The 25,806-nt window shown below is 46.8% G+C and overlaps 1 protein-coding gene and 1 long non-coding RNA gene across 3 annotated transcripts in view; one reads left to right on the forward strand and one right to left on the reverse strand.

The window, feature by feature from the left end:
- The window catches only part of OTUD5 (OTU deubiquitinase 5), a 53,026-nt gene extending 40,143 nt beyond the window's left edge, over positions 1–12,883 (reverse strand). For both annotated transcript variants that reach the window (XM_066617583.1, XM_066617582.1), the window contains exon 1: positions 11,771–12,883. In XM_066617583.1, the coding sequence (XP_066473680.1) occupies positions 11,771–12,361 (591 nt within the window). In that variant the 5' untranslated portion in view covers positions 12,362–12,883. The remainder of the gene's footprint in view (positions 1–11,770) is intronic.
- Positions 12,884–13,269: 386 nt separating this feature from the next.
- LOC136641328 (uncharacterized) lies at positions 13,270–21,535 on the forward strand. Its single transcript, XR_010793862.1, has 3 exons — positions 13,270–13,434; positions 15,361–17,197; positions 21,393–21,535. It is a non-coding gene; the product is annotated as an uncharacterized lncRNA (long non-coding RNA).
- The last annotated feature ends 4,271 nt before the right edge of the window (positions 21,536–25,806 follow it).

Consider the following 25,806-nt stretch of genomic DNA (forward strand, 5'->3'; position numbering starts at 1 on the left):
CTTGCGGAATGGGAGAGAGTCTTAAAGAGCTCTGACAAACTGGTGTGGCGCTTTTCACAACAGCTGCACTGGTCATATGGATAAATTTAGGGGGCAGGGTACTGAAAGATGTATCTCAACAGACTGCACGCTCCGTGAAGTTTATACATGTTTCTACTCTCCTTCCCTGACCCAGCTGAAAAATATCCAATTTACTGACTCAGCAACAGGGACTAAAATGTGCTTTTTAAAGGAAAACTTACAAGAACTATATTTTCTCTTCTCCTACAACTATCAGGGCTAACAACTCTTTTTTTACAATGAACAAAGAATCACATTTTTAAACTATACAGAATTAGAACTTCTTTAGGATTTGAGCCTCAATCAGTTAGCGGGAAGTATACCAGTTATGTATTTCACATTGCGTTAGAACAGCTTAACAAAAAAAGGGCAAATCCTTATCCTATGTGAAATTACAACGTGGCAATTATTTTCTACCAAGAACTGTCATTCTACAAGTTTCCTTACTCTTGCTGGGAAGAACTTAAAACTAACAAACTGTGTTTGTTTTTAAAAATAATGTCAAGAATTTTTTATGCTAGAGAACAAGCCAAATATTTGGACCATGGTGGATAGGAAAAGTTAATCTACGGCAGTGCTTCTCAAAGTGTGCTCCTAGGATCCCTGCAGGCTCCCTGAGATCCCTTCAGGTGCTCCATAAGCACCTCATTAGTGGCCACTATCTGCTCAGTGTTGCACCACTCCATGTATGCGCCAGTGCTCTGAGGCTCCCCAAGACTCTGCACATGTTCCAGAGGAGCTCTGAGACTCTGTTTACAAACTCTCTGTAAAGAGCTCATAGACCAAAGTGTTTGAGAACCACTGATTTACAGCTTACTTTTTTGTTTAAAAATGTAAAAAAATCCAGTTCTTGGGACTCTGTAGCATGAATTACAAACTTATCCATTTCAAGGTGCTGCTGGCATCCATCTATCCCCCCTGCTGAAGTTAGAACAAGACTCAAATGTGCAAAACATTTGAGAGGCAGACAACTGCATCTACACAACTCGATGCTGATCTACAAAATTGCAACAGCAGTCTATTTTCATGGTGACTTAAGATGCTACTAAAATGTAGCTGCACAGTGTGCTGGATGCTGTATGGAGGTACAAGAGTCTTGGCCCAGAGGGTTTCTATGTGAGGAGGACAAGATCGGGACACACTGACCCAAATACTTAGGATGGTTATTGGTTGAAAACTTAGGAGGTCTGGTAACGTAAGGTTGTGCAAGAGACATCAGGAGGCTTTTCAATCTAGTTAGTGTTTTTAGTTCAGAGAGTGCACTATACTAAACATCATAAGAGATGGAGCACCAGAAGCCCTTGATGCAATACTCAGAACATGGACATAGTGGGCATAACAGAAACATGATGGAATGCAGAGAACCAGTGGGACAATCCCAGGCTATAAACTCTATAGGAGGGGCAGAGAAGGGTGTGTTGGTGGTGGGGTAGCCATTTATGTTAAAGAAGTGGTGGAATCCAGCAAAGTAGGGATTGAACGCGGATCCGACTCCACCATAGAATCGCTGTGGGTTAAGTTACCAGGTTAGAGGAGCGATGTAATACCGGGGGCATGCTATCGTCCTCTGGACCAGAAACCAGAAGGGGACCTTGAAATGAGGAAACAGATCAGGGAGGTGTAGAGGAGGGACAGGGCCGAAATCATGGGGGACTTCAACTATCCTCACATTGTCTGGGTCAATTCGTGCTCTGGTCATGAAAGAGAAACCAGTTTTCTTGACATGCTAAATGACTGTGCTTTAGAGCAACTAGTCATGAAGCTCAACAGAGGACAGGCGACTCAGGATTTAATATTGTGTGGCACTCAGGATCTGGTTAGAGAGGTAAATGTTACTGAGCCATTGGGGAACAGTCATCATGCTGCTATTAGTTTCCAAATGCATGTCGGGGGAAGAGTGTCAACCAAATCTAACACAAAAACCCTTGACTTCTGAAGGGCAGACTTCCCTCAGATGAGGAGGCTAGTTAGGAAGAAGTTGAAAAGGAAGGTAAAGAAGGTCCAATCTCTCCAGAGTGTGTGGAAGTTATTTAAAACAACAGTAACAGAAGCCCAGTAGAAGTGTATACCACAAAGGAAGAAGGAGGGTGCCCACATGGCTAACAAGCCAAGTTAGAGAGGCTGTAAAGGGCAAGGAAGCTTCCTTCCATAAATGGAAGTCTTGCCCTAATGAGGAGAATAAAAAGGAACATAAACTGTCGCAAAAGAAATGTAAGAAGGTGATACGGGAGGCCAAGAGAGACTATGAGGAACACATGGCCAGCAACATTAAGGGGAATAATAAAAGCTTCTTCAAATATGTTAGAAGCAGGAAACCTGCCAGAGAAGCAGTTGGCCCTCTGGATGGTGAGGGAAGGAAAGGGGAGATAAAAGGAGACTTGGAGATGGCAGAGAAATTAAATGTGTTCTTTGCTTCTGTCTCTTTGTTCAGAACTTGGGCAGATACCGCTGCCCGAACAGCCCCTCCTAACCAAGGAATTAAGTCAGATAGAGGTTAAAAGAGAAGATGTTTCAGACCTCATGGGCAATTTTCACAATGGAGAGAGGTGGAAAGTGGAGTGCCCCAAGGATCTGTCCTGGGACCTGTAGTTTTCAACCTGTTCATAAATGACCTGGAAGCAGGGCTAAGCAGCGAGGTGGCCAAGTTTGCAGATGACATCAAACTTTTGCAAGTGGTGAAGACCAGAAGAGATTGTGAAAAGCTCCGGAAGGATCTCTCCAAACTGGGAGACTGGGCAGCAAAATGGCAAATGCGTTTCAATGTAAGTAAGTGTAAAGTCATGCACACTGGGGCAAAGAATCAAAACTTGACATATAGGCTAATAGGTTCTGAGCTGTCCAAGACAGAACAGGAAAGAGACCCAAGTCCTTGTGGACAGTTCGATGAAAGTGTCGACCCAATGCGCAGCGGCAGTAAAGAAGGTTAATTCCATGCTTGGGATCATTAGGAAAGGCATTGAGAATAAGACAGCTAATATTGTAATGCTGTTGTACAAATCGATGGTAGGACCACACCTAGAGTATTGTGTCCACTTCTGGTCACCACATCTCAAAAAGGATATAGTGGAGATGGAAAAGGTGCAAAAGAGAGCAACCAAAATGATTACTGGGCTGCGGCACCTTTCCTATGAGGAAAGGCTACAGTGTTTGGGCCTCTTCAGTCTAGAAAAGAGGCGCCTGAGGGGACAAGACTGAGACATACAAAATCATGCAGGGGATGGACAGAGTGGATAGAGAGACACTCTTTTCCCTTTCACATAACACCAGGGGACATCCACAAAAGCTGAGTGTTGGGAGAGTTAGGACAGACAGAAGAAAATATTTCTTTACCCAGCATGTAATTAGTTTGTGGAACTCCTTGCCACAGAATATAGTGATGGCATCTTGCCTGGATGCCTTTAAGAGGGGATTGGACAGATTTCTGGAGCAAAAGTTCATTACGGGTTACAAGTCATAGTAGGTATGTGTAAGCTCCTGGTTTCAGAGGTAGGCTGCCTCTGATCGACAGATGCAGGGGAGGGCACCAGGACGCAGGTTGTGTCTGTTGTCTTGTGTGCTCCCTTGGGCGTTTAAATGTGAGATACAGGAAGCTAGACTAGAGGAGCCTTTAGCCTGATCCAGCAGGGCTCTTCTTATGTTCAGAAGCAGACTAGGTGTCCAAAATGGATGTACAGAGCAGGTAAAGTGTGAGTTGAGTGTGCTGCAACTGCCTCCACCTTTGCTGGGCACAGAAGGGCTATTTTCAGACTTCCTCATTCTGACTCTGACAACAGCATCTGTTCATTAGCATGCAACACATTCCCCATCCCATGTCTCCTTCTTCAGACTGGCTGAGTTGCTCATTTTATAGAATCAGTCACCAGATGCTTCAGTTTCCTGTCAGGTGCAGCTAAGCAGGTACATAACCCTCAGTAAGCCAGCAGACAACACCTCTTCCTTTCTTTTGCAAACCTTCCCTTAACGCCAGTAGTTTCTTCCTTCTACCACCAGTTTACCTTCACCACTCCCAACTTGTAACAGCCACAGTACTACTTTATTTTCTACTGGAACTATACAGCAGGAAGTCTACAAGACTGTAGGCTCCTGGGTTCTTGATTCTTTCTTACTAATGATTCAGTCTAAATAGTCTTGACTGCCTCAAGTTAATTGCTCATTTCCTGTAATTAACAAGAATCTCACACCACTTCAACACACAAACCAAACAGCTGGACAATCCAGTCATGTTCAATGTGATAATCAAGCCACCCAGAGCCTCACACATGTCCAGCAGAGCTCCTTGACATATGTCTACTCTACTGCATTTGTAAGGGTACATGGTTGCCTTTAAAAGACCTCGATTGGTTTCACTTTAAAAGACCTCGATTACTGTAGGGTCAGAATAGAGTCTTGGAGAGAAGATAGTCTTGGGAGAACATCTTGTCAGCCATCCATTTGAGAACCTTATCAGCCTTCCTGATAATTTATTTCCTATTATCTCTACCTTGACCTTTACAAAACCATTTCAAATATCCTGCAAGTTCACATCTCTTCACCCTTTTTTTTTGTCAGCCACACATACTCAACCATAAGTCAATCTCACAGATAAGTTGAGGACAGGTTTCTGAGCCAAAATCATTGAATTTTATATGACCCTTGCATAAGTTGTGTGTGTGTGTGTGTGTCTGTAAAACTTGGGGTGTGTGAAATTCTTTGAAAGCGACTTACCAGTAATTGTTCTGAGGCGGCAGCAAAAATAAAAAAGGAGGCATTTTACCTTCTTTTCCAAGCAGGAAGGGAGATGAAGGTGCTTGTGGGAGTTGTAGGCTTTGTGAGGAGTACAGTGCTGCACTTTCACAGCAGAAACCCTCATATAGACTACAATTCTGATATGCACCTTCACTTCTCTTCCTGTTTGGAGAAGACGCTAAAATGGTTAACTTTTTTTCTTGCTTTCTGTTGCTGCCTCAGAACAACTACAGGTAAAATTACTTCTTTTCCCACGTCCGGCTTCTCAGCTCAGTCCCACCCCTACCTCACCAGGCAGCTGCTCTTAGATGCTTTATTTAAAGTACTGACCACTGTATAAGTCGACCCAGGTTTTCAGGCTTGATTTCAGGCACAAATTTTTGACTTACACATGAGCATATACTGTATATCATGCCAAAATGCATATACCCATGTTGGAAAGCAGCAACTGGCCAATAAAATCCACACATGCACAAACACCATGTACTGAACAGCTATACGCAGTGACTATTTCCTACACAGAAATGCTTTCCATGCAGGAAACAGAGAACATTCCTACAATCTTATCACATGAGTGGATATTGATAGCCAGGATTCACCACACTAGAATTGACTATGGTGCACTGGCCAGCCCTCAAACCAGTCAACTTCTGCACTTTCCCATTTCTCCCACTGCAGCTTTACAGAATTCAAAATGATGTTTACCCAAAACTACATCACCACACTGGTGAAGCGGGGGGGGGGGGGGGGCACTAAGTTTTGCAGGGAGCTTCCCCGCAGCATGCAAGCAGCCCCTCCCCCTCCCCTTGGGAGCCATTCATCTCCGTTTAGCCTAACCACAGCCTGCAAGCGGCTCCTTCCCTCCCCTTTGGAGCCATTTGGGGGGGGGGGAGTTTGACAATGGAGGCAAATGACTCCCAAGAGGAGGGGGAAGGGCTGCTTGCAAGCTGTGGGGAGGCTCCCTGCAAAACTTAGCCCCCTCTAGCTACGCCAGTGCATCACCACTGAGAAGTGGTAGTCTAACCTGCAATGCATTGGCATCACACAAGATTTGCTGGTGAAGAGCTAGAACAGAAAAAATTTTTCCCTACTCTGGGTGCGTACAAGTGAGGGGAAGGGCAAGCTCTCATCTTTTCTGAATCCATTATATTACAGCCTAGTAAAGCTATTATAGAGCTATGACAGTAGAACTATGAACACAATTCAATGCTTCAGTGCAAACCATGTGTTAATTACTTCACAGAAAAAGACCCAATACCTGCTCACAGCTTTTGATGCACTTTGCAATCCCCATCTTCAGCCTGCAATGAATAGTCTTGCCTAGAAACAATCCAAGCAGCTCCCTCAGACACAAGCCTCACATTTTTACAGCGAATCTTGTGCCAATGTGTTAGTTTTAAGTTGCCACAGAAATCTTTGTGGTTTTTGCTACAGGCTGAATAGTTATCATTTCTTTCTGGAACTTCTCAGAGTTGAACTCTTCTTGTGAGGTACCAGGGGCTATGAGTGTGTGTACACCCATCTGTGATGTATTATTTTATAAAGAAGGTTGATGGAAACAGAAGGATCGTGCATGGTCTCTGAAAAATGAGCATTTTTAACAAGGCCATGCTTGGCGACACTAGATTCTACAGCTTGTTCAGAATATAAATGGTTCCACGTTCTGAGAGAGCTGGACCACCAGGCCCTGACTTCAGGATCTGTGTTCTCTTTCTACAGCTTCTGGAGTGCAAGTCAAGGCTACAGAAGACTAAATGCTTTGAATTGATAGGATACCACGGTACACCACTCAAGAAGCAGGAGTATTACCACTCAAACCTCAGAGGGACGTGACACATTTTTATTATTTAAAGAGAGTTGTAGTCCATCCAATTCTCATTAGCAATTAATTCTCACCCTACATGTACAGTAAAACAGCTTGTTGAGCCAGTGCACTTGTACAAGTAGAACTTCAAAAAAACTTCAAGAATCACATGTTGTTCTAAGGAAACTCACTGCACTTTTAGGTGCATGCATCCTGATGGGCACTGAACAGCTAGATGGTTAGGATGTCTCGTTGAGGTGGGAACAAACCCCTCTCTTGTAATCACTAGAAAACCCTTCTCTCTCAAAGAGTCATATGGTCTTAAAGACTGAGCCTAACTAAGGTTTACATAGACTTGTAAACAGTCACTCACTTGATCGTTCCTGGCAACTAAGCATCATCCTAGGCAATCAGGCAGGGAAACCATTAAAGAAGTTGCTTCTGTTCCATACTTCATAAAACACAACATGCAAGTACCTATTGTGACATTGCCTAGTAAAAACTTTTCTGGGTAGTAACAACCAATGACTTATTTGCAAAGACAGTTCTCCACCAAGGGAAAAACTTCAGAGCAAGTCAACATTTCCTGAGCATAATATCACAGACCCAGTACTGCCCAGGGATCTCTTACTCCAGGGGTGCTCAATAGGTGGATCGTGATCTACCGGTAGATCGCAAGGCAAAATGAGTAGATCACGGAGCCCTGCCTCTCCAAACTGTTAATATGTCAGTTTCGTCTAGTGACTAGACAAAACTGACATATTTAGCTAAACTGACACTGCAACTGACACTTTAGCTGCTCTTCAGGCATGCAGCAACAAAACTGACAAAACTGACCAGACTCCAGCAAGGGCTCCATACATTAAAGGGGGTGTCTGTCAGATGCTTCCTTCCCCCCTGGTAGATCTCCGGGCCTTGCTGGGTTTCAAAGTAGCTCTCGAGCCAAAAAAGTGCAAGCACCCCTGTCTTACTCAGTGGTTGATGACCATAAATTCCCAGATCTGGGAAGACACTGAATTTTAGGCTTAAAAAAAACAGGAGCATCATGCTACTGAGTTATGTTATTGGTCTCCTACTTCCCAAAATACATTCCAGGTTCTAAGTATCCTGGGAAGCAACAACGGAAGAGGGTTACTGCTTGTGTGCTTCCCCAGTAGTTGACGTCTGATGGAAACAACATGTTGGACTGGATGGGCCTTTGGTTCCTAAAAGGGGTCTTCTTTCACACACGTGCAGTGGATTATCCATGTCTACCCCTGAAACAGGCAAGGTATAAAGCACCTGGCAGGCTCTACTACGCAACCCAAAGGGCCATGAGTTGTGTACACCTCACTCCACATGCCCCATCACAACTGATGACCAAGGATCACCACATTAGTATCCAAGCACAATCTTAAAACAGGAAGCACACACTAAGGCATTCACAGTGGCTGTCTTGTAAGTAGAAATTCCCATTTCTGGAGGGTTGCTTGAGTCAAAGCATTTCCAGAGACAGCAAGGGTGAACCCCCTCATGGAGACTCACCACTTGATTGCATCAAGTAATGGTTTGCAGTGTGAAACCACTATTATCGATCCCATACCACAACCAGATACAGATGTAGTACTCCAATGTAACCACCAACACAAAGCTTTTTAATGCTCAGCTGTAAAGCTTCAAGTCATATGGAGGCTGAATCCATCCCAAGACTTCCTAGTGTTACCCAAGAGTTAACCATATACAGTTCTATCCCACTCTCCACTGTTCCTGGTTACTGACGACAAGCATAAGGAAACAAGGCAACTAGCACTCCAAATGCCACTGTGGGGACAGCTGGCCCCAGACATTAATTACATTGCTGTACAAGGGCCTTTTTAATTGAATGTGGCTAGAACCTTTGATTTGACTTTTTCATACTATTATAAACAATTTACTTGCCCTAGGGTCATAAGCACTCAAATATTTATTCACTTTCTCCTTCAGAACATAAAATCCTGCAGTTTGCCTAAGCAATTTGCTTTGTTGCCCAATTCTTGCATTTACTAAAGTTTCTCTTCACCCTCCCGCCACTCGCCATTTAGGCCAAATCCACAGTGCTGCAATTTAAAACAGCTGCATTGTCTTTTTCCTCTATAGCAGTGGAAAATGGTTTTTCAATTTCTTTATTGCTACATCTGGCAGAACCATAAGCTAAATTCCAAACCAACAAGAATTCTGTTTCAACCATTCAACATCTGGATTTCACATTGTTTCCAAAAAAGCCCAGAGTGGTGGTGCCAACTATTCCTATTGTGGCTACCAATACTTGCCACGTCCTATCAAACTGACCTGGATCTCTAATGTTTCTAGGTTGGACTGTTAGTGCAAAAGTACATTTGAAAGCCTGAAGGAGTTAACTAAGGGGGCCATCTAGACAATGTCCCAGAATCCCCTGCAACAAAGGTCCTGTGGCAGATACACATGAAGGGATTCCTCAGCAGACAAGTCAAAGTCAAAGACCCTGAAGACTGAAAGTCCGCAAATCACTGCTCTGGTGCCATCACAGCAGTGACTATCTTAAAGCTAGTTCACAAAAATATTTCAGGAGATCCCTTGTGCTTAGCTGCTCCCCAACTCATGGGAAATATTTCCCCCCCACTCTTTGCAAGCTGGAGGTTGTGACCTTGTGGAATATAGCAGGAGCTTAACATCAGGATGGAAGAAGATCCAACTTCCAAACTCATTCCAAAATATGGAGTTTACACTGGATGGAACATGAAGGTTGGCTTCTGCTTATACCAGAAGAATAGGGTGGAGCTACCCAGCAGCACACAACATGAGTACTTTACAGAACAGAATGAACTTAAACCACATATTATAGTGAACCCAACTAGAAAACTGTAGGGTTGATTTGAGGAACCCTTCCACGCACAATTTTAGTCAGGTGTCCTAATCCTGCAATAGGAAGGGCACGTGACTTAATGGCGGAACACCTCTGCTTCACACACAAGGCCCTGATTCAAGTTGCTAATCAGAAGGAACAGTACTAGTATAGATGCACTGATGGTCTGTCAATGTAGGGCAGCTTTATATGTTCACATATGTACTATTCTTACGGGAGTTACTCCTTCCTAGGTTTGCTAAGTTTCTCCAATTCACAAAAGACAGGGCTTTTCCCTGCTATAGTTTCCCCCAAATTGATAAGAACCTAGCTATCATAAACATTTATTTAGAGTTTTCTGCATGTGTGAAATGTTTCACATATTATCATCATGTAATTTTTACAGCAGTAAATAAGAGCTATCTCACCTGGGGGGCTGAAGCAGAGTGGATTGCTTTAATAAGAACTTAGTAAGTTCATAGCAAAGGTGACTCTTAGCCACTACACCACAGCCAGCTCAAAATAGTAAGTAATATAGCATGGAGACCCCACAGAAACCTAGGGGTTCTAATTTTGTGAATGTCTTGTTACCTTTTAAACTTACCCCTATACACATACACCACTCTGTCACCCCTTCCCTACCAAGAGATTCTCTCTACTTTCCTTTCCTTAAGTTTTCCTCCTCACACAAAAGAATTCTTTTTCCTTTCTAAATACAGCACCTACTTTCACTACCAAAGATTAACTCGAGTTGCAGGAAAGAAGAAGCCACTTCCATTTAGGGAGGCCCCAACCTTTCATCCTCAGTCACCAGCATAAACTAAAGGGCTTTTTTCTTCTCTCACTGCAAGATGAAAATACATGGACAAAGGCCCATGAGACACTCCAATACAGAACCACCCTTTCCCTACAATACTCAGGTCTGACATTCATTCCTGCTTTGAGCAGGGGGTTGGACTACATGGCCTTATAAGACCCTTCCACGATTCTACAGGAATCTCCATGTCATCATCAGCTATTATACCTCTTCCTTGAATGGAGGTGTAATTCAGGATAAATTCAATTTGTCTTTCTCTCATCAGAAATGAGGTTCCCATTCTCTCTCTTTCATATTCTACTAGGATTATGTACCACCTTTTCTTTTAAATGAAGGTCAGCAAAGCCTTCCTCCATCACAGGACACAAGACAGAAAAGATCAGCAAATGATCTTTCCCTTCACACCTATTTCTTATATTCCAGTTATCCCATTTCATTGCCCCTTGTTCCCTTAGAGCAATGTTTATCAAACTATGGGTCTGTACCCACTAGGTGGGTTGCGAGCCAATTTCAGGTGGGTCCCCATTCATTTCAATATTTTATTTTTAATACATTAGACTCGATGCTGCCATGGTATGTGACTACATTTGGGGAAACATTACCGATCTGAACTTTTATCAAGCTAATCTTGTTAAATCTTTTAACAATGACAGTCAACGAGACTTACTCCTGGGTAAGTGTGGGTAGGATTGCAGCTAAAAATTTTCCTGCTTGATGATGTCACTTCCGGTCATGACATCACTTCTGGTGGGTCCTGACAGATTCTCAGTCTAAAAAGTGGGTCCTGATGCTAAATGTGTCAGAACCACTGACTTAGAGGCAGTAGATTAAGTTCCTCAGACAATTACCAGAACAGGCCTTCTTTTCAATGAAGATTGCAATGCTTCCTGCAAATGAATTTTCAGACAAGGGGAGCCCATTTATTAAGTGACAAGGCATCTATAGCTCCCCATTAAAAGAGATGACACAGAATTTAGCAAGCTATTTCAACCATGACTCTGCCAACAGTGGACTTGCAAACTATTTCCTTTGACAAGGGATTCAAAGATTAAACGCAACGGAGAAAATGGTCCCATGCAGAAGCCTATCAGGTTCTGTTCTCTCCCTTCTCCAGCAGTGGGTACTGAAGTAACCACTAAATCTTCCTTGTCTCCAAGAATCCCCTCAATCCAACACCAGCGATTCCCCAAGAAACCCTCCAGACATCGCCCCCAACATTCCCACACCTTGGAGAGGAGTAATTTAGGGGGAGTTCACACATGCCATTGTGAAGTGTAGCGTAAAAGTGACGAGCGCGCCTACCACGCAAATAGACTGGGGAGCCACGATGAGCTGCCACCCGTTGGGAAACCCGGGTCTGCCCGTGGATGAAGGGCAGCCCTGGCTTTCGGGTACCGCGCACGGGCTCCCTGCTGTGCTCCACCACCCGGGAATCAGAGACGTCCCCGATCTCCCGACTGGGAGTCGCCCCACCACAGCTTCCACTTCCACCTATTCCCCCGCAAGAGAGACCCCCGCCAGGTACCTGCTCCACGGTGGCCGGGTCCATGCTCTCGATGCGGGCCGCCGCTGTCTCGTACTCGTCCTCGCTGTTGTAGCCGGCGCCAGCCTCATCTTGCTCGGGGCTGTTGCCTCCCCCGCCGCCAGGCCCCGCCGCCCCGCCGAGTCCCAGGCCCCCGCCGGGCCCCCCCTGCCGCCGCCTCTTGCTGTGGCCAGGCCCGGAGCAGCAGCCGCCGCCAACCCCGCCCCGAGCCTCGCCCACCCCGGGGTCCAGCAGGCCGAGGCCGGGCCCGTCGCCGCCAGCTCCGACCCCGGGGTTGGGCGGCGGAGGGGACCCGGCGGGGGGCAGACCCCAGCGGGGCGGCGGGGGAGGGGGCGAGGCCCGGGGACGGGCTCCGCCGCGGCCCGAGTGCGGGTCACCGGGGCCGACTCCTCCTCCGACGCCTCCGCCGGGGCCTCGCGGGTGGGAATCGGCGCCCGAGCAGCCTCGCGGGTCCGAGCCCCCCACGCCGCCAGGGCCTCCTGGGCCCCCCGGGCCTCCCCCTCGAGAGCCGGGCTGGTCCCGGTCTCCGTCCCCCGCTGCCGGGCAGGGCTTCTTCTTCGGCAGAATCGTCATGGTAGCGGCGGGGCGGGGCGGGGAAGGGAGGAGCGGGACGGGGGAGCGCAGGTGGGCGAGTGCCCGGATGGAGAGGCCAAGCGTGACAGTGGCCGAGGGGGACGTGTGGCGGGCCGGAGGGCGAAGGGGCCAGGAGCAGACAGGTGCCCGGATGAAGAGGGCTAAAGGCAGGCGGGTTCCCGGATGAAGAGGGCCAGGGGGACGCGGGCAGGGCAAGGAGCCGCAGGGGAGGCGAACACTCTTTCGGAGGGCAAGGCGGAGACAAGTGCCCGGATGACAGAACCAGTCAGCGCATCGCTTTCCCCCCCGGCGCGGCGGGGAGGCGGAAGAGAGCGACTCAGTCAAGCCGAGGAGGCGCCCCGGAGGGAGGCGGCGGGGCCGGCTGGCCCGAGCCACTCCACCCGTCGCTTCCCTCTCGCTTCCGCGGCGCCGAGGCCTGTCGGGGTCTCCTGACAGCGACGTCCACTCCAGCCCGTCTGCGGGCCCGGCCTAGTGTCAACATCAACACAGCCGGCCTCTGACCCCGGCGAGCTCCGCTTCCGTTTCCACGCCCCTTAGCAACGAGTGAGGCAGTCCCTGGGCGGGCGGTAGCAACCGCGCCGCTCTCGTTGGCTGCGGAGCACGTGACCGCATGCTCTTTGGCTGGGAGGGACGGAAGTCTACTTAGGAGTGCCGACGCCAGTCACGTGGGGCACCACCTCTTCCGCTATTATAAGGCTGGAGGGGGCGGGACCTTTGCCTGTCTTAGAGCGGTCGCTCTCCTTTTGATTGGACGGATAAAGTGGCTGCCTTCTCTCATTCGCCAGCAGAGGCGTCGGGGAGGTACGATTGGCTCAGAGGAGCCGGTGGCTTCTGATTGGCCGCGAGTCACTTCCAGGCACGGGAACTGACGGGTTGGGACAACGAGTTTCAGCCGCCGGCTGGCACCTGGAGTGCGGCCTCTCTGGGCAGCGCCTCTCAGTCGCCTCTATCGTTGGCTTCTCCTCAGTCCTGAGCCTCCGGTCGCAAGCAGTGAGGTGCCTGTGGTGCTCTGCAAAGGCTCAGGGCCCAGTCCCAGTCAGGCCTACTCAGAAGTAAGTCCCATGAGAGTCAATGGGGCTTCCTCCCAGGAAAGTGTGGGCAGGGTTGGAGAGCCAGTCAGTGGGTCTTCCCTCTTGTAACCCAGAGCCCCACTCGAGCCAGGTGCCACATGAGGCCCGTTAACTTTGTGGAGGACACGCCTAGCAACGGGCTCTAGCCAGGACAGCCAGCAAGTAGAGCCTCCAGCGTCAGTGGCAGTATACCTGTTAAGGCAACTTGGTGGCGGGAGGCAGGCTGCTGCGGAGAGCTGTTGCCTTCGTGCCTCGCCTGGGGCTTCTGAGAGGTCTTGCCTTGCAGGAGGGGTCGCTGTTGCTGGAGCGGGTGGACTGTTTTCCCGACCCAGCAAGGCCGTTGTGCTTCACCGCCTCACTGGTGATGCTGACCGGCCGGGAGGCTTTCTGTTAGCGGATGCTTTGCTGTGTGGTCTAGACAGGGATGTGCGGTAGGTGGGGTCCCACCTTGGGGAGGCAGGTGAACTGGCCTCCCGAAGGCCCTTACGGTGCCCAGGTTTCAAAGCCGTACTGGCTCGGCTGCCGGAACTTCAGCATTCTGTTCTGGAACTCCCAGTGCGGGGCTTCTCAAACTAGGGCTTTGTGACGCCCCAGCCAGAGGGCTCTGGCCTCTGCCCCCTTAAGGGGCGGGGGCAGAGGGGAGGCAGTGATGCATTCCCGGGAGCACGTCACTAAGGGGGCTGTAGGGACTGGCATTGACTGACCAGTCCCTGCAGCAGCCTCCCAGGGGTGCAGGGAGCCCCACGCAACCCTCCACAGGGCTCCCCAGCCTTCAAAAAGTGAAAGCAGAGCGATTGCGGTTTTGCGGTTGCTCTGCTTTCGCTTTCTAAGCTTCGGGGAGCCCTGCAGATGGTTGCACAGGGCTCCCCACACCTCTAGGAGGCTGCTGCACGGACTGGTAAGTAAATGCCAGTCCCTGCACCCCACCCTATGTGACGTGATCCTGGCGCTCACGTTGCTGCCTTCCCCCACCCCCCTGCTCCCCTGCAAAGAATTAGGGCCCAATCCTATCCAACTTTCCAGCGCTGGTGTCGCCACAATGCAGCCACATGGAAAAGGAACACATGTTCTCATACCTTGAAAAGGCTCCAATGATTGCCCCTCCACCAGAGGATGCAGTGCCCACCCACTGGCACAACTGCACCAGCACTGGAAAATTAGATAGGATTGGGCCCTTAGTGGCTCTCAAACTCCCCCAGAGAGTTTGTTAACCACTGCCCTAGTGATAAAAAAAAATCAGTGGATAAAAAAATCATGGAAAAATTGATTTAAGGACCCGCTTCCAAGATTTTTGGCCCTCTATTGCTCCTAATGACATGAGGTTATGCCTCGATATCCACAGGAGTTTGATTGTGGGACTCTCTGCTGATACCATAAAATGTGTTAAATAAAAGCAGTTAAAGAAAATTAAAAAGTGTGTCTCTTTACAACTGTGGTTTAAAAAAGCTTTTCTTACTGTTGTAGAGAGGCAGTCAGCAATTAGAAATGCATAGGACCCCCTGCCTGTGCCTGACTCAGCTAAAGAATGAAATGGCCACTTGCATGACTATTTCTCTACAATGTAAGAAAAGCAGTTTTTTAAACTGATTTTAAAGGGATGCATTTTCTCCTCCAGGGATCAGCACATTCCTTCTCATGTGCAGTGGCCATTTCTGTTGAGTCAAATCCATGTATAAAAAATCAGTGTATAACAAGGTTGGAGAGGGACACCTTGGGACAGGTGCGGTGGATCATTATAGCTCTGTGTAGAAGTTTGCCGCAATGTGTTCTATGTCTGCTCTTGCAATTCTTGGCCTTCCAGTGCTGTCCTTCAGGCAGGTGGTAATGAGTCGTTAGTCGGTAAGGTCTCTTCGACAGCGTTTCAGACTACCTAGCTGAGCAGCAGTTGAGAGGAGTTTCTTCTTCCAGTACTCAGCAATGGATTCTTTAACTGCAACATGGCAGGCCTTGTTGATGATGGTCTTCTGCAAGTGTATGGCTGCTGGATCTCGTCTGGTTTCTCCTTGATGCTTCAGAAGTTCCTTGGCTTTCGCATTCAGCTGTCCTTCTAGTTCTAAGTTCTTCATGACTCTGCACAGTGAGTGAGTCCCTTGGCCAGCTCTTTGTAGTCTCTTGTGGGGTCCTTGATCATCTTCCATGGGTAATTGTTGATTGCCAGTTCCAAAACTGTCTCATTGTATTGAGGGTGGCGATTGGAGCTTGACAGATGAGAAGTCACCGCCCATCCTCACCTGTGAAGTCGAGAAAGCCATTCAGTTGCTGAAGAAGGGAACAGCACGGGGACCCAACGGAATCTCTGTGGACCTCCTCAGAACAGGAGGCAAAAGCATCTACAAACTGCTGGCCTTTCACTTTAACTCCTACCTTGAGACTGGGAATAACCCCAACCAATGGAAAAACTCAGATGGTCCTGATCCACAAGAAGAGTGACAAATAAAACATTGGCAACTACCAGCCAATCGCTTTGCTATCAATCCTACAAAGTCTTTACCAAGATCATCCAGAACCAACTGGTGTCAACATTGGACACATACCAGCCAGTGGAACAAGCCGGCTTCCGAAAGGGCTTCTGCTGTGTGGATCATATCCACACCATTACCCAGCTGATTGAGCGATGCCAAGAGTATAAGATGCCGCTTATACCGACGTTCGTGGACTACAAAAAGGCCTTCAACTCAGTAGAAGTCAACACCATCCTCAGCGCTCTCCTGCACGCCGGAGTGGACCCATTGTACATTAACATCCTAGAACAATGCAACACCGGGACATCAACAGCCATCCAATTGTTTGACCGCAAGCTGCGCATCCCCATTGAAAAAGGAGTCCGACAGGGTGACACCATCTCCCCAAAGCTCTTCACCTCAGCCCTTCAGTATGCCATGAGCCAACTTGATTGGGACCATTAGGGTCTGCTGATCAATGGAAAGAAGCTCAAGAAGCTCATATGGTTTGCAGACGACATCATGCTTATCAGCAACAATACAGCGGAGATGAACGAGATGCTGAATGAGCTGAATAAAGTAGGCAAAGCTATTGACTTGGAGATGAATATGAAGAAAACTCAGACGATGACCAACCAGTGGTGCAACAATGGCAATGTGCAACTCTGTGGTGCCACCCTGGATAGTTACAGCTACATCTACTTGGGGCGTGAAGTAAACATGGCAAATGACCTAATGATTGAGAGCGGGAGACGAAGGAAAGCTGCGTGGGCCACCATGGGATCAATCTGAGAAGTCACCAGCCAGATCCAGGATCTGCAGCTGAGAGCCCACCTGTTTAACTCCATAGTACTTCCGGCTTTTTGCTATGCCACAGAAACATGGGCCGATAACAAGACCATAGTTACTGCCATGCGTACTGCCCACCGGGCACTTGAAAGATGCCTCCTCGGGACAAACCACCGAAAGCAATGGCAACATGGTCTCAGAAGTCAAGACCTCTGGCAAGAATCCAAGATCTGTGATCCGCTTGTGTGCATGGCTTCTGCAAAGCACAGATGGGCAGAACATGTCATCCGCCGAACAGACAAACGATGGAGCACCACAATTACGCACTGGATCCTGTACCACGCCAAAAGAATCCCTGGCCGACTGGCTACTCGCTGGTCAGATACCTTTTCCAGGTCATTTAAACAACAGGGACCGCTGCACTGGACAACAGTCGCACTAGACCAAAAATCATGGAGCGAGTGTGAGACACATTGGAAAGATTGCCAATGAGGATGGACCATCAATGTAACAATGTATGTATGTAACAAGGTTGGACCTGTACATATTTTAAACCAGTGGTTTCCAAACTTTATAGCATCCTAAAAAGCTTACCTAAAAAATTGGGTTTAGCTGCTTTTTTCCAGCTGCTCAAGCCTCTGTGGCTATAATGGTGATTGAGCAGCAGTGCTCCCCTCCCCCAGTAGCAGATTGTTTAACCCTTAGGCACATACACAGCCCACCAAAATTTGGGTTGTGACCCACTGGTGGACCACAGGCCTACAAACCAAATACTGGTTTATTATATTGTAAACTTGTAAACTGTAAACCAGATATTGGTTACATTAGCCAATCTAAAAAAAAGATATATGAAATTTCTTTCTTTTTTTGGCTGAACTTTTGACATTCTTTAATCTTAGACTCACTGGAAGCAATCACACCAATTTTAGTTGAATTGGTACTTCCAGGTATCAATGTAATCCTCAGCAAGGATTGCCAATCAGAGTTTATAGTCCAGAATTTATAATCCAGACCATCCTCTGAATTTTATTGAATGGAGCCATCAGGGTTTTATGTTGTGTTTTTTTTAAATTGGTTAGAAAACTATTAATAGAATAATTGTTATAATTACATGCAAGTGCTTTTGAACAAGCATAGAAGCAAGGCCTCAATAATTGTTAATCTACCTCTGAATCCCAAGACAAATCCATGACACAGAAAAAGAACAGGGTACATTACTTTTGTTTGAGCTCTTATCCAGTTTTGTTTATTGGCACAAAACTTCCACCTCCGATTAAGCAGTCCCTCTCTCTATCATCTCTCCCACCCAATCTAACCCAACTCACCCCATCTCTGTGATGATCCCACTCCAATCTCCCAAATTCCCCAAATTCACTTGGCATCCATGGCCTTTCTTTCCCCTTCATACAGACTTTCCTCGCATGTTTGTTTCCTCACCCCAGGTCAGTTGTATTCTCCCCATTTGTACATAGATAGGAACCTGAGTTGAAGTGACTTGACCAAGGTCACACACAGCACATTCAAACATTGCATAAAAGTTGAGAATCATACTTCCAGCCCTTCCACCCTTCTCCATCACTTAGACCACACTTGTCCTAGTGAGGGCCTAGACCAGCCTAGTCAGGGCTGGCTCATCTATGAGGCTGCCTAAGTGCCCAATCCTATCCAACTTTCCAGCACCGGGCAGCCGCAATGCAGCCCTGAGGTAAGGGAACAAATGTTCCCATACCTTGAGGAGGCCTCTGTGACTGCCTCCCCAACACAGGAATCAGTGCATACCCCATTGGCCCAGCAGCACCGGCACTTGAAAATTGGATAGGATTGGTCCCTAAGGAAATTGCCTCAGGCAGCAGATTATACTGAGTGCCCGCCTCTGTCTGCCCACTTGTCTCCACTTTTATTCTTCCTTCTTTTACTCCCTAGTTAGGAAAAGGAAGAGGGGGGCATAGCGGATGGGGAAGTATGGAAATGCACCGTTCTCTCCTCCATACCTCCACTCTGCTCCCCTCTTCCTTTGCTATTCCATGAACAGGGAGGAGCAGGCTGGCACATCACCAGTTAAGGGGGAAGATTTAGCACCCCGTTTCTTGTGTCTGGAGGTCTTGGGCCAATCTTGAGACCAATTTCTACATTCAGCTGAATGAGGTGGCAAAGGTTTTCATATACTATACCACTTCAGGGGGCGGGGAAAGGGGAAGGCTACATAAGGTAGCAACCTCATAAAAAATAACTTCCTAGATGCAGAAAATGGGTATGTCAGAGAGAACGATTCAACCTAGTATTTTCCCTGGCTACTTTTATTTCATTTTTATTTTTATTTATTTGTATTTTTATTCACCGGGGGGGGGATATGCGACTTGCAGCTTGAAGTTGAACAAGTCCAGGCAAAGTTTCACCTTCTGGTGCAGAGTTGTCAGATGTGTGAGAATACATATACAAGAATTAAGGGCCTCTGTATGAAATACAACTCCCTTTATACTCTCATATGCGTCTATAAAATTATTCAGGGTTTTCCAGTGCAGTACAAATTGCATGGCAGCAATTCCTAGTGTAGTCAAAAAGTCTCAGCACACCCATGAGTAGGAGAATGTGCTGGAGTGTTATCGTTTCCCCCCTCCCACCTTATTCCTGTTGTTCTCCCAGTCATGGACACTGGAGAATCCTAGTCAGGCCTACCTCTATCCCTCAGTTAAAGCATCTATAGCAGTAGGCTGGGTGAGAAGACTTTCTTTCTTCTCAAGTGGTTGAAGTGGATTCAAGTAGAGCCTTTTCAGTGGAAAGGTTTGAGATTATTTTTTGCAAGATGATGAGAAGATGTGATTATACTTGGGGCCACTGTTTCTTGAGGAAGGTGCAGAGGACAGGTTAAGTTTGGAGTTTCTCCCCACCTCCCCCATTACACTGATTTTGAACAAAAAGAGAGAATTTTGAAGTTCTGAGATAAGGATTTTAAATGGATAATCTGGTAACATAATTCTGCTAAGACTGGGTCTACGTCACATGAACAAACTGGCACATTGAGAAAGTCAGCTGAGTGGATGAGCACAGAACCAATGATGACATGGTTGTGTGATAGCTTGGTGGTATGTCTAACTTGTTAGCTGAGCATACCGCGAAGCAATTGCCAATTGTGACAGCACTGCCAGTTACTGAAGGACAGTTGAGCGAAGGACTCAATGGGCAGTAAATTAGCTTTTATACAAAGCCAACATACATTTTTACTAACCCACCTATGCTGACCATATATGGCGTAAAAGGAAAAAAGTCCTGAGTCCTGAAAACTTCAACAGATCTGATTCAGACGCTCCACTGGCAAGCTGTTATTTAACCAGCTTGTTGTAAATGGAGGCAGAGTATGAGGGGCATGCAGGCATGGAAGCAAGCTACAGAAACAGTTAATCACACATGGAACTCTCACTGACCCAGCACACATTTTCAACATACCAATTTGGTTGTGTGGATCGTCTTCCACAAATCAGCAAACACATGAATGGTACCTTGCCAAGTGTTACTGAATGGCGACAACTTGGCAATCACAGAGCCAGGGAAAAAGGCAAGGGAGGTGATGGATTTTAAAATTCATAAAGAGGGAAATTCAAGGAACAAACTCCCCCACTGCCCAGTGAAGACCCTAGGGCAGACACAAGACCTGAGGCTTGAGGCCAAAAATCCAAATGACAACTATGGCTACGTACCAATCCCTGTGGGACACAAACTATTAGGAAGTTATCCCACAGTAGACTTGTTGAAATGAACAGGAGCTGCACAAGAACATAAGAAGAGTCCTGCTGGACTAGAGCAGTGGTCCAACCAGTGCCCCGTTTCCAACTGTGGCCAGCCAGATGCCTTTGAGCATGAAAGTTCTTTCAACTAGCTAGCATAGCTCCTGGCTGTCAACAGACTTCTCTTCCATGAATCTGTCTAATCCCCTCTTACAGCCATCTAGGCCAGGGGCCACCAACATATCTTATGCCTGTGGATTCCCTAAATGTGAGTACAGTAGCTGCTGCATGAAAAGGAAAAAGTTCTTTCCTTTGACCTGAACCTACTGCCAGTCAGTTAAATGGGCTGACCAGAAATATATATATTTTGGAAGGAGAGAGAAAATAGCTTCTTCACTTGCTGCATTTCTCATAATGTTTAAACTTCTTATCACGTTTCCTCATTCCTTACAGCCAATCTTGACAAGTTCATTGAAGATCTTTGATTGGATTAGTTATGTGTCTCAAAGGGTAAGGGAGCCACTGGGCCCCCTAATCTGGCTCAGGCCCTGTGGTCTAGAGAGGGAGAGTTACAGCCCAATCCTATCCTACTGCAGTAAATTGGCTGCCGACAATGTGAGGAGCATGTCGCCAGCAGCCATTTTTGAGCCACTGCTGCAAACCAGCAGCAGCACTGAACACCCAGTGCCAGAGCCAGAAACCTGCACTGAAGTAGGTAAGCTGGCATGGGGAGGTGGTGGTTCATGGGACGGGAGGGGGAGTAACAGGGCATGTTGGGGGAGGGAGGGGAGGGATCTGGCAGCAGTTGTGTGCACTGGATCTTATCCCCTCTCCACCCCTTTTCTCTCCTCAATATATGCTACCAAAATGGTTGGTCTGAGGAGACCCATAGATGGAGTGTAGGCTTATGCAGAGGCAAGTAAAAAAGTTTTAAAGTACCGTTAAGTTTTGTTTTTTGTTTTTTGTTTTACTTCTGGTTTTCTTTCAGGTCATACCCTCCCCACTATAGAATATAGAGCAGACCTTTTTTGGCGCAACTGCTTGCTACAGTGTGGTGGGGGATAAGGTTGGGCTGTAAATCTTTCCCCTTTCACAGTACTGAACCCCCGGCCGTGGCTTCTCAGCAGGATAAACATGCAGAAGACAACGTATGAACTGAAGTTCCAATTTCTGCAGCCTTTCTTCATGTTTTATTAATATTTAGAAATAAATAAAATCAAAAGTTCCGGCCTCTTCAGTCTTTCATCATAGGAACTTCCAAAGTTCTACTGTTTTGAGGGAACACACACAAAAATTATTTCCATCCACTTTGTTCACACCATTCATAATTTGTTGTGTACCTCCCCCCACCCCCGGATATTATGCTTTTGTACAGCCCCTCTGCATTTCAGTGGAAATTCTGCAAGAGAAGAATCCACTGGATTTTCCCCTGGAGTCGATTCTGTTTCCTGCTTTGCTGTTCTTAGAGCAGGTGCCGATTTCACATTTTGCAATATTTTGTTTCTCAACCAATAACATGCTATAAACACCATGAACTGATGGACTTAACACAGGAAATGGATGACAAATGTCCATTTTTAGTTAAAAAGAAAGCTGCAGGGAGGTGATCTGACTTGGAACTGCAGTGTTGGGAGGGGGAGGGTTCTGAGCTGTCTGTGACAGATCAGGAGAGAGATCTTGGGGTAGTGGTGGACAGGTCGATGAAAGTGTGGACCCAATGTGCGGCAGCAGTAAAGAAGGCCAATTCTGTGCTTGGGATCATTAGAAAAGGTATTGAGAACAAAACGCCTAATATTATAATGCCGTTGTACAAATCGATGGTAAGGCCACACCTGGAGTATTGTGTCCAGTTCTGGTCGCCGCATCTCAAAAAGGATATAGTGGAAATGGAAAAGGTGCAAAAGATAGTGACTAAAATGATTACTGGGCTGGGGCAGTATGAAGAAAGGCTTTCCTTATGAGGAAAGGCTACAGTGTTTGGGCCTCTTCAGCCTAGAAAAGAGACGCCTGAGGGGGGACATGACTGAGACATACAAAATTATGCACGGGAAGGATAGAGTGGATAGAGAGATGCTCTTTTCCCTATCACGCAACACCAGAACCAGGGGCATCCACTAAAATTGAGTTTTGGGAGAGTTAGGACAAAAGAAAATATTTCTTTACTCAGTGTGTAGTTGGTCTGTGGAACTCCTTGCCACAGGATGTGGTGATGGCTTCTGGCCTAAATGCCTTTAAAAGCGAATGGGCAAATTTCTGGAGGAAAAATCCATTACAGGTTACAAGCCATGACGTGTATGTGCAACCACCTGATTTTGGAAATGAGCTATATCAGAATGCCAGATGCTACGTCAGAATACCAGATGCAGGGGAGGGCACCAGGATGCAGGTCTCTTGTTATCTGGTGTGCTCCCTGGGGCATTTGGTGGGGCTGCTGTAAGATACAGGAAGCTGGACTAGATGGGCCTATAGCCTGATCCAGTGGGGCTGTTCTCATGAGGTTTAAGACTTTTAGCCTGCACTGTTTTTCCATGGAAAATTGATCTTCCAAAGCAGCCATTTGGAAATAACCACTTATTGGGATTTTGGGTAGGAGAACAGTGCAAAGAAAAAATATTGACCCCTTGCACTGCCACCCCAAACTGCAGCTTGTAACTGTTTTTGAAACAGTGTCCCAAAAAGGGACACTTCCTGTTTTAAGCCTGTCAATTCATGATGGACTTAATGTAAGGTGCAGTTTAGCCCTCAGTATGTAAATTGCAATACTTGTGAAGTAAATATCTTGCAAATGTTTTCAGTCCTGGAAGTAGCCACTGTTATTTTCCCACTTCACATATACTGCCAAGGAGAAAAGAGCAGTTGTTTGCAGAGCTTCTCTGGGTGCAGTCAGGCCAGCTGCTCATTGCATGGACGGTGCTGCTCAGAATCCTGAAGTAGCAGGATCATCAACAAGGGCTGTCTCTACCAGTCCCATCTTTTTGTATAATATATGAGGAGGAGCAATTCTGCCCACTCTATCCTATGAAGCATGGAGGCAGGAGGAGGCAGCCAGGCTTTTAACCTAGCCTGATCAGGATGCACAGAAGAATGGGGGTATGGGAGGAAGTTGCATGTTGCCTCCAACAACTGAAGCCTCCCTAAGGAGGCCTAGTTTACACTTTGACAAGCCTGGATCTAGGACACACTAGGTACCAAGCCTAGCATTGCCACTTTTTGTTTTTCTGATAGAAGATCTGGGCTTTGAACAGACAGAATTAGGCCAAAATCCACCAGCTGCCAATTTTCCCAGCACAGAGAAACGGTATTGTAATAATACTTTGTATAGTGCTTTTAAGTGTTCAAGCATTTCATGTGCATTACTGGGATGTAATCCTTACAATGACCCTGAAAGGTACTGCTATCCCCATGTTGCAGCTGGGGCTGAAAGGGACAAGGGAGTTGATGGCAGAGGTGAGATTCAAATTGGGGAATCTCAGTCTCTCAGCCACTAGGCTACAGCACTCTCAAGACAGCAGCAGTGATGGTTCAGAGACTTAGATCTCTGCTTGTTGAATGACATAACTGTTGTTGGGCAAAGAAGTGACAAGCCAGAAAGTCTTGGTTTCCAATGTAGCCTGCTGAGCACTTAAGAGTGTGACAGGGAAGGAAGGTCAGCCCCGTAGAAACCCATGTTTTTGTCTTGGTTAACCCAAATGAAAGAGGGCATTGTTTGCCTATTTCCAACCCTGGAAATATTGCTGTTCTTTTCATGAGACTGGGGGAACTCTCTTGCTAGGCCTTAATGGGCATTCAGGAAGTCAGGCTTTTGGGTGCGGTCTTTTGTGCGATGCTAAGGAGTAGGATTGGGTGGTATTTATGGTCAGAATAGAAATAGTGACAGTTCCATGCTGTCCATATTGAGTCTGAAGTATCCCAGGAAGAGAACTGGTTGATGTTCAAGGAAGATCAGCACACTGCTACTGGTCAGATGTCAACCCTACAGTGTTTAGGGTCACATCCAAGGTTGTTCTAGCAGCAGCCAGATAAACAGCCAGAATGAAGAAATTATGTTTGGAATTGACAGTTCTTTACCAATTTGGGAACTGGAAATACTTAATTGGAAGTTCCACTGTGTTTAGTGAGGCTTGCTCCTAGGTAAACACACAGGCATAGTACCAATTTAGGAGGGAGGATGAGGATATAATGATTTCTCCACTTTTTGCAGTTCAGAAATACACAATGGAATACCCTCTCCAGTTAAAGTAACTTCCCTTTGATGACACTTGTTTCCTTTCTACACCCTGATGCCCTTGCAGCAGCTGTTAAAGGTCCCTCAACAGACCTCCCTAATGACATTCATTTATTGTCCAACAGACTCCATGGTTTTGTTTAAAGTGCATTAGAGTTAACTGATCATCACTAAAGTGAACTGAAGAAATGTGCTGGATATTTCTTTAGCTGTCCAACAAGTGGAGCTATTGCTTTAAAACTGTTTAAGGAAAACTCTGGTTAAAGAGACAGCAACCCTGGTGAGGAAATGATGGAGCAGGTGTGATTAATGTGGGCCCATCCCAGGATACTAACTTTCACAAAAATCCACTAGATCCCACTCCCTTGCCAGAATGTAGGAATGAACCGAGGAATTGGGTACCCGTGTGTCATGCCCTCTGCACTTACCACTGGGCTGCTACTACATTCCCCCAGCAAGGAAATGAGCAACTCTTCCCAAGCCACTGTTTCAACCAGCTAGATCTTTCTTCATTCACTGGTGATTCCCTCCCAGTTGCCCTGTTCCCACTCCCCACTTGGTAGAAAGAATCCAAGACACTTAGCAAGATAGAGGCCTGGCAGAGACAGCACATCAAAACAAAAGGCCACTCTAGAGGAGAGAAGACTATTTCTGGACGCTGCAAGCTAGCCAATTTGATGCATGCTACAGATCTCTTGGCTTACCCGATACCTAGAACGGTATCCATCATCCCACCAAAGTTCTTTTTTTGCTTTCTACCACGTTCAGTTTCTTCTCCGGTTACAATGAAAGGTGTGAGGTTAGTATCAAGAGTCAATCTCTCTCTATATTTATAATAACCTAAAAAATGTTCAGAGGAGGACTGCAGACTGCTCCTTCCCCTGCTCTGCAGGTTTGGTTCAATTCTTCACAGCGTATCTTCAGTCAGGATGGCAGGAACAGGGAGGGGGGCAGCTACGCATGCATGTGATGCTTTGTAGCTGTGGCCTGGGGATCCCACCCTTGGAGGAATAATACACATGCACAGTCTTGATGCTACGCATTGGGGTGCAGGTGTGTGTGGGGGTGATGCATGAAATTCCCATGAGGTGTAGCGTTTTGGTGCAACAGAGTTTTGTTCATTAAAGTGCAGTGTCCTAGAGATAGAACAGGTATTGGGAGGGAGGGAGAGAAAAAG

Source organism: Tiliqua scincoides, chromosome 2 (genome assembly GCF_035046505.1).
Source record: "Tiliqua scincoides isolate rTilSci1 chromosome 2, rTilSci1.hap2, whole genome shotgun sequence".
NCBI classification, from domain to species: domain Eukaryota; kingdom Metazoa; phylum Chordata; class Lepidosauria; order Squamata; family Scincidae; genus Tiliqua; species Tiliqua scincoides.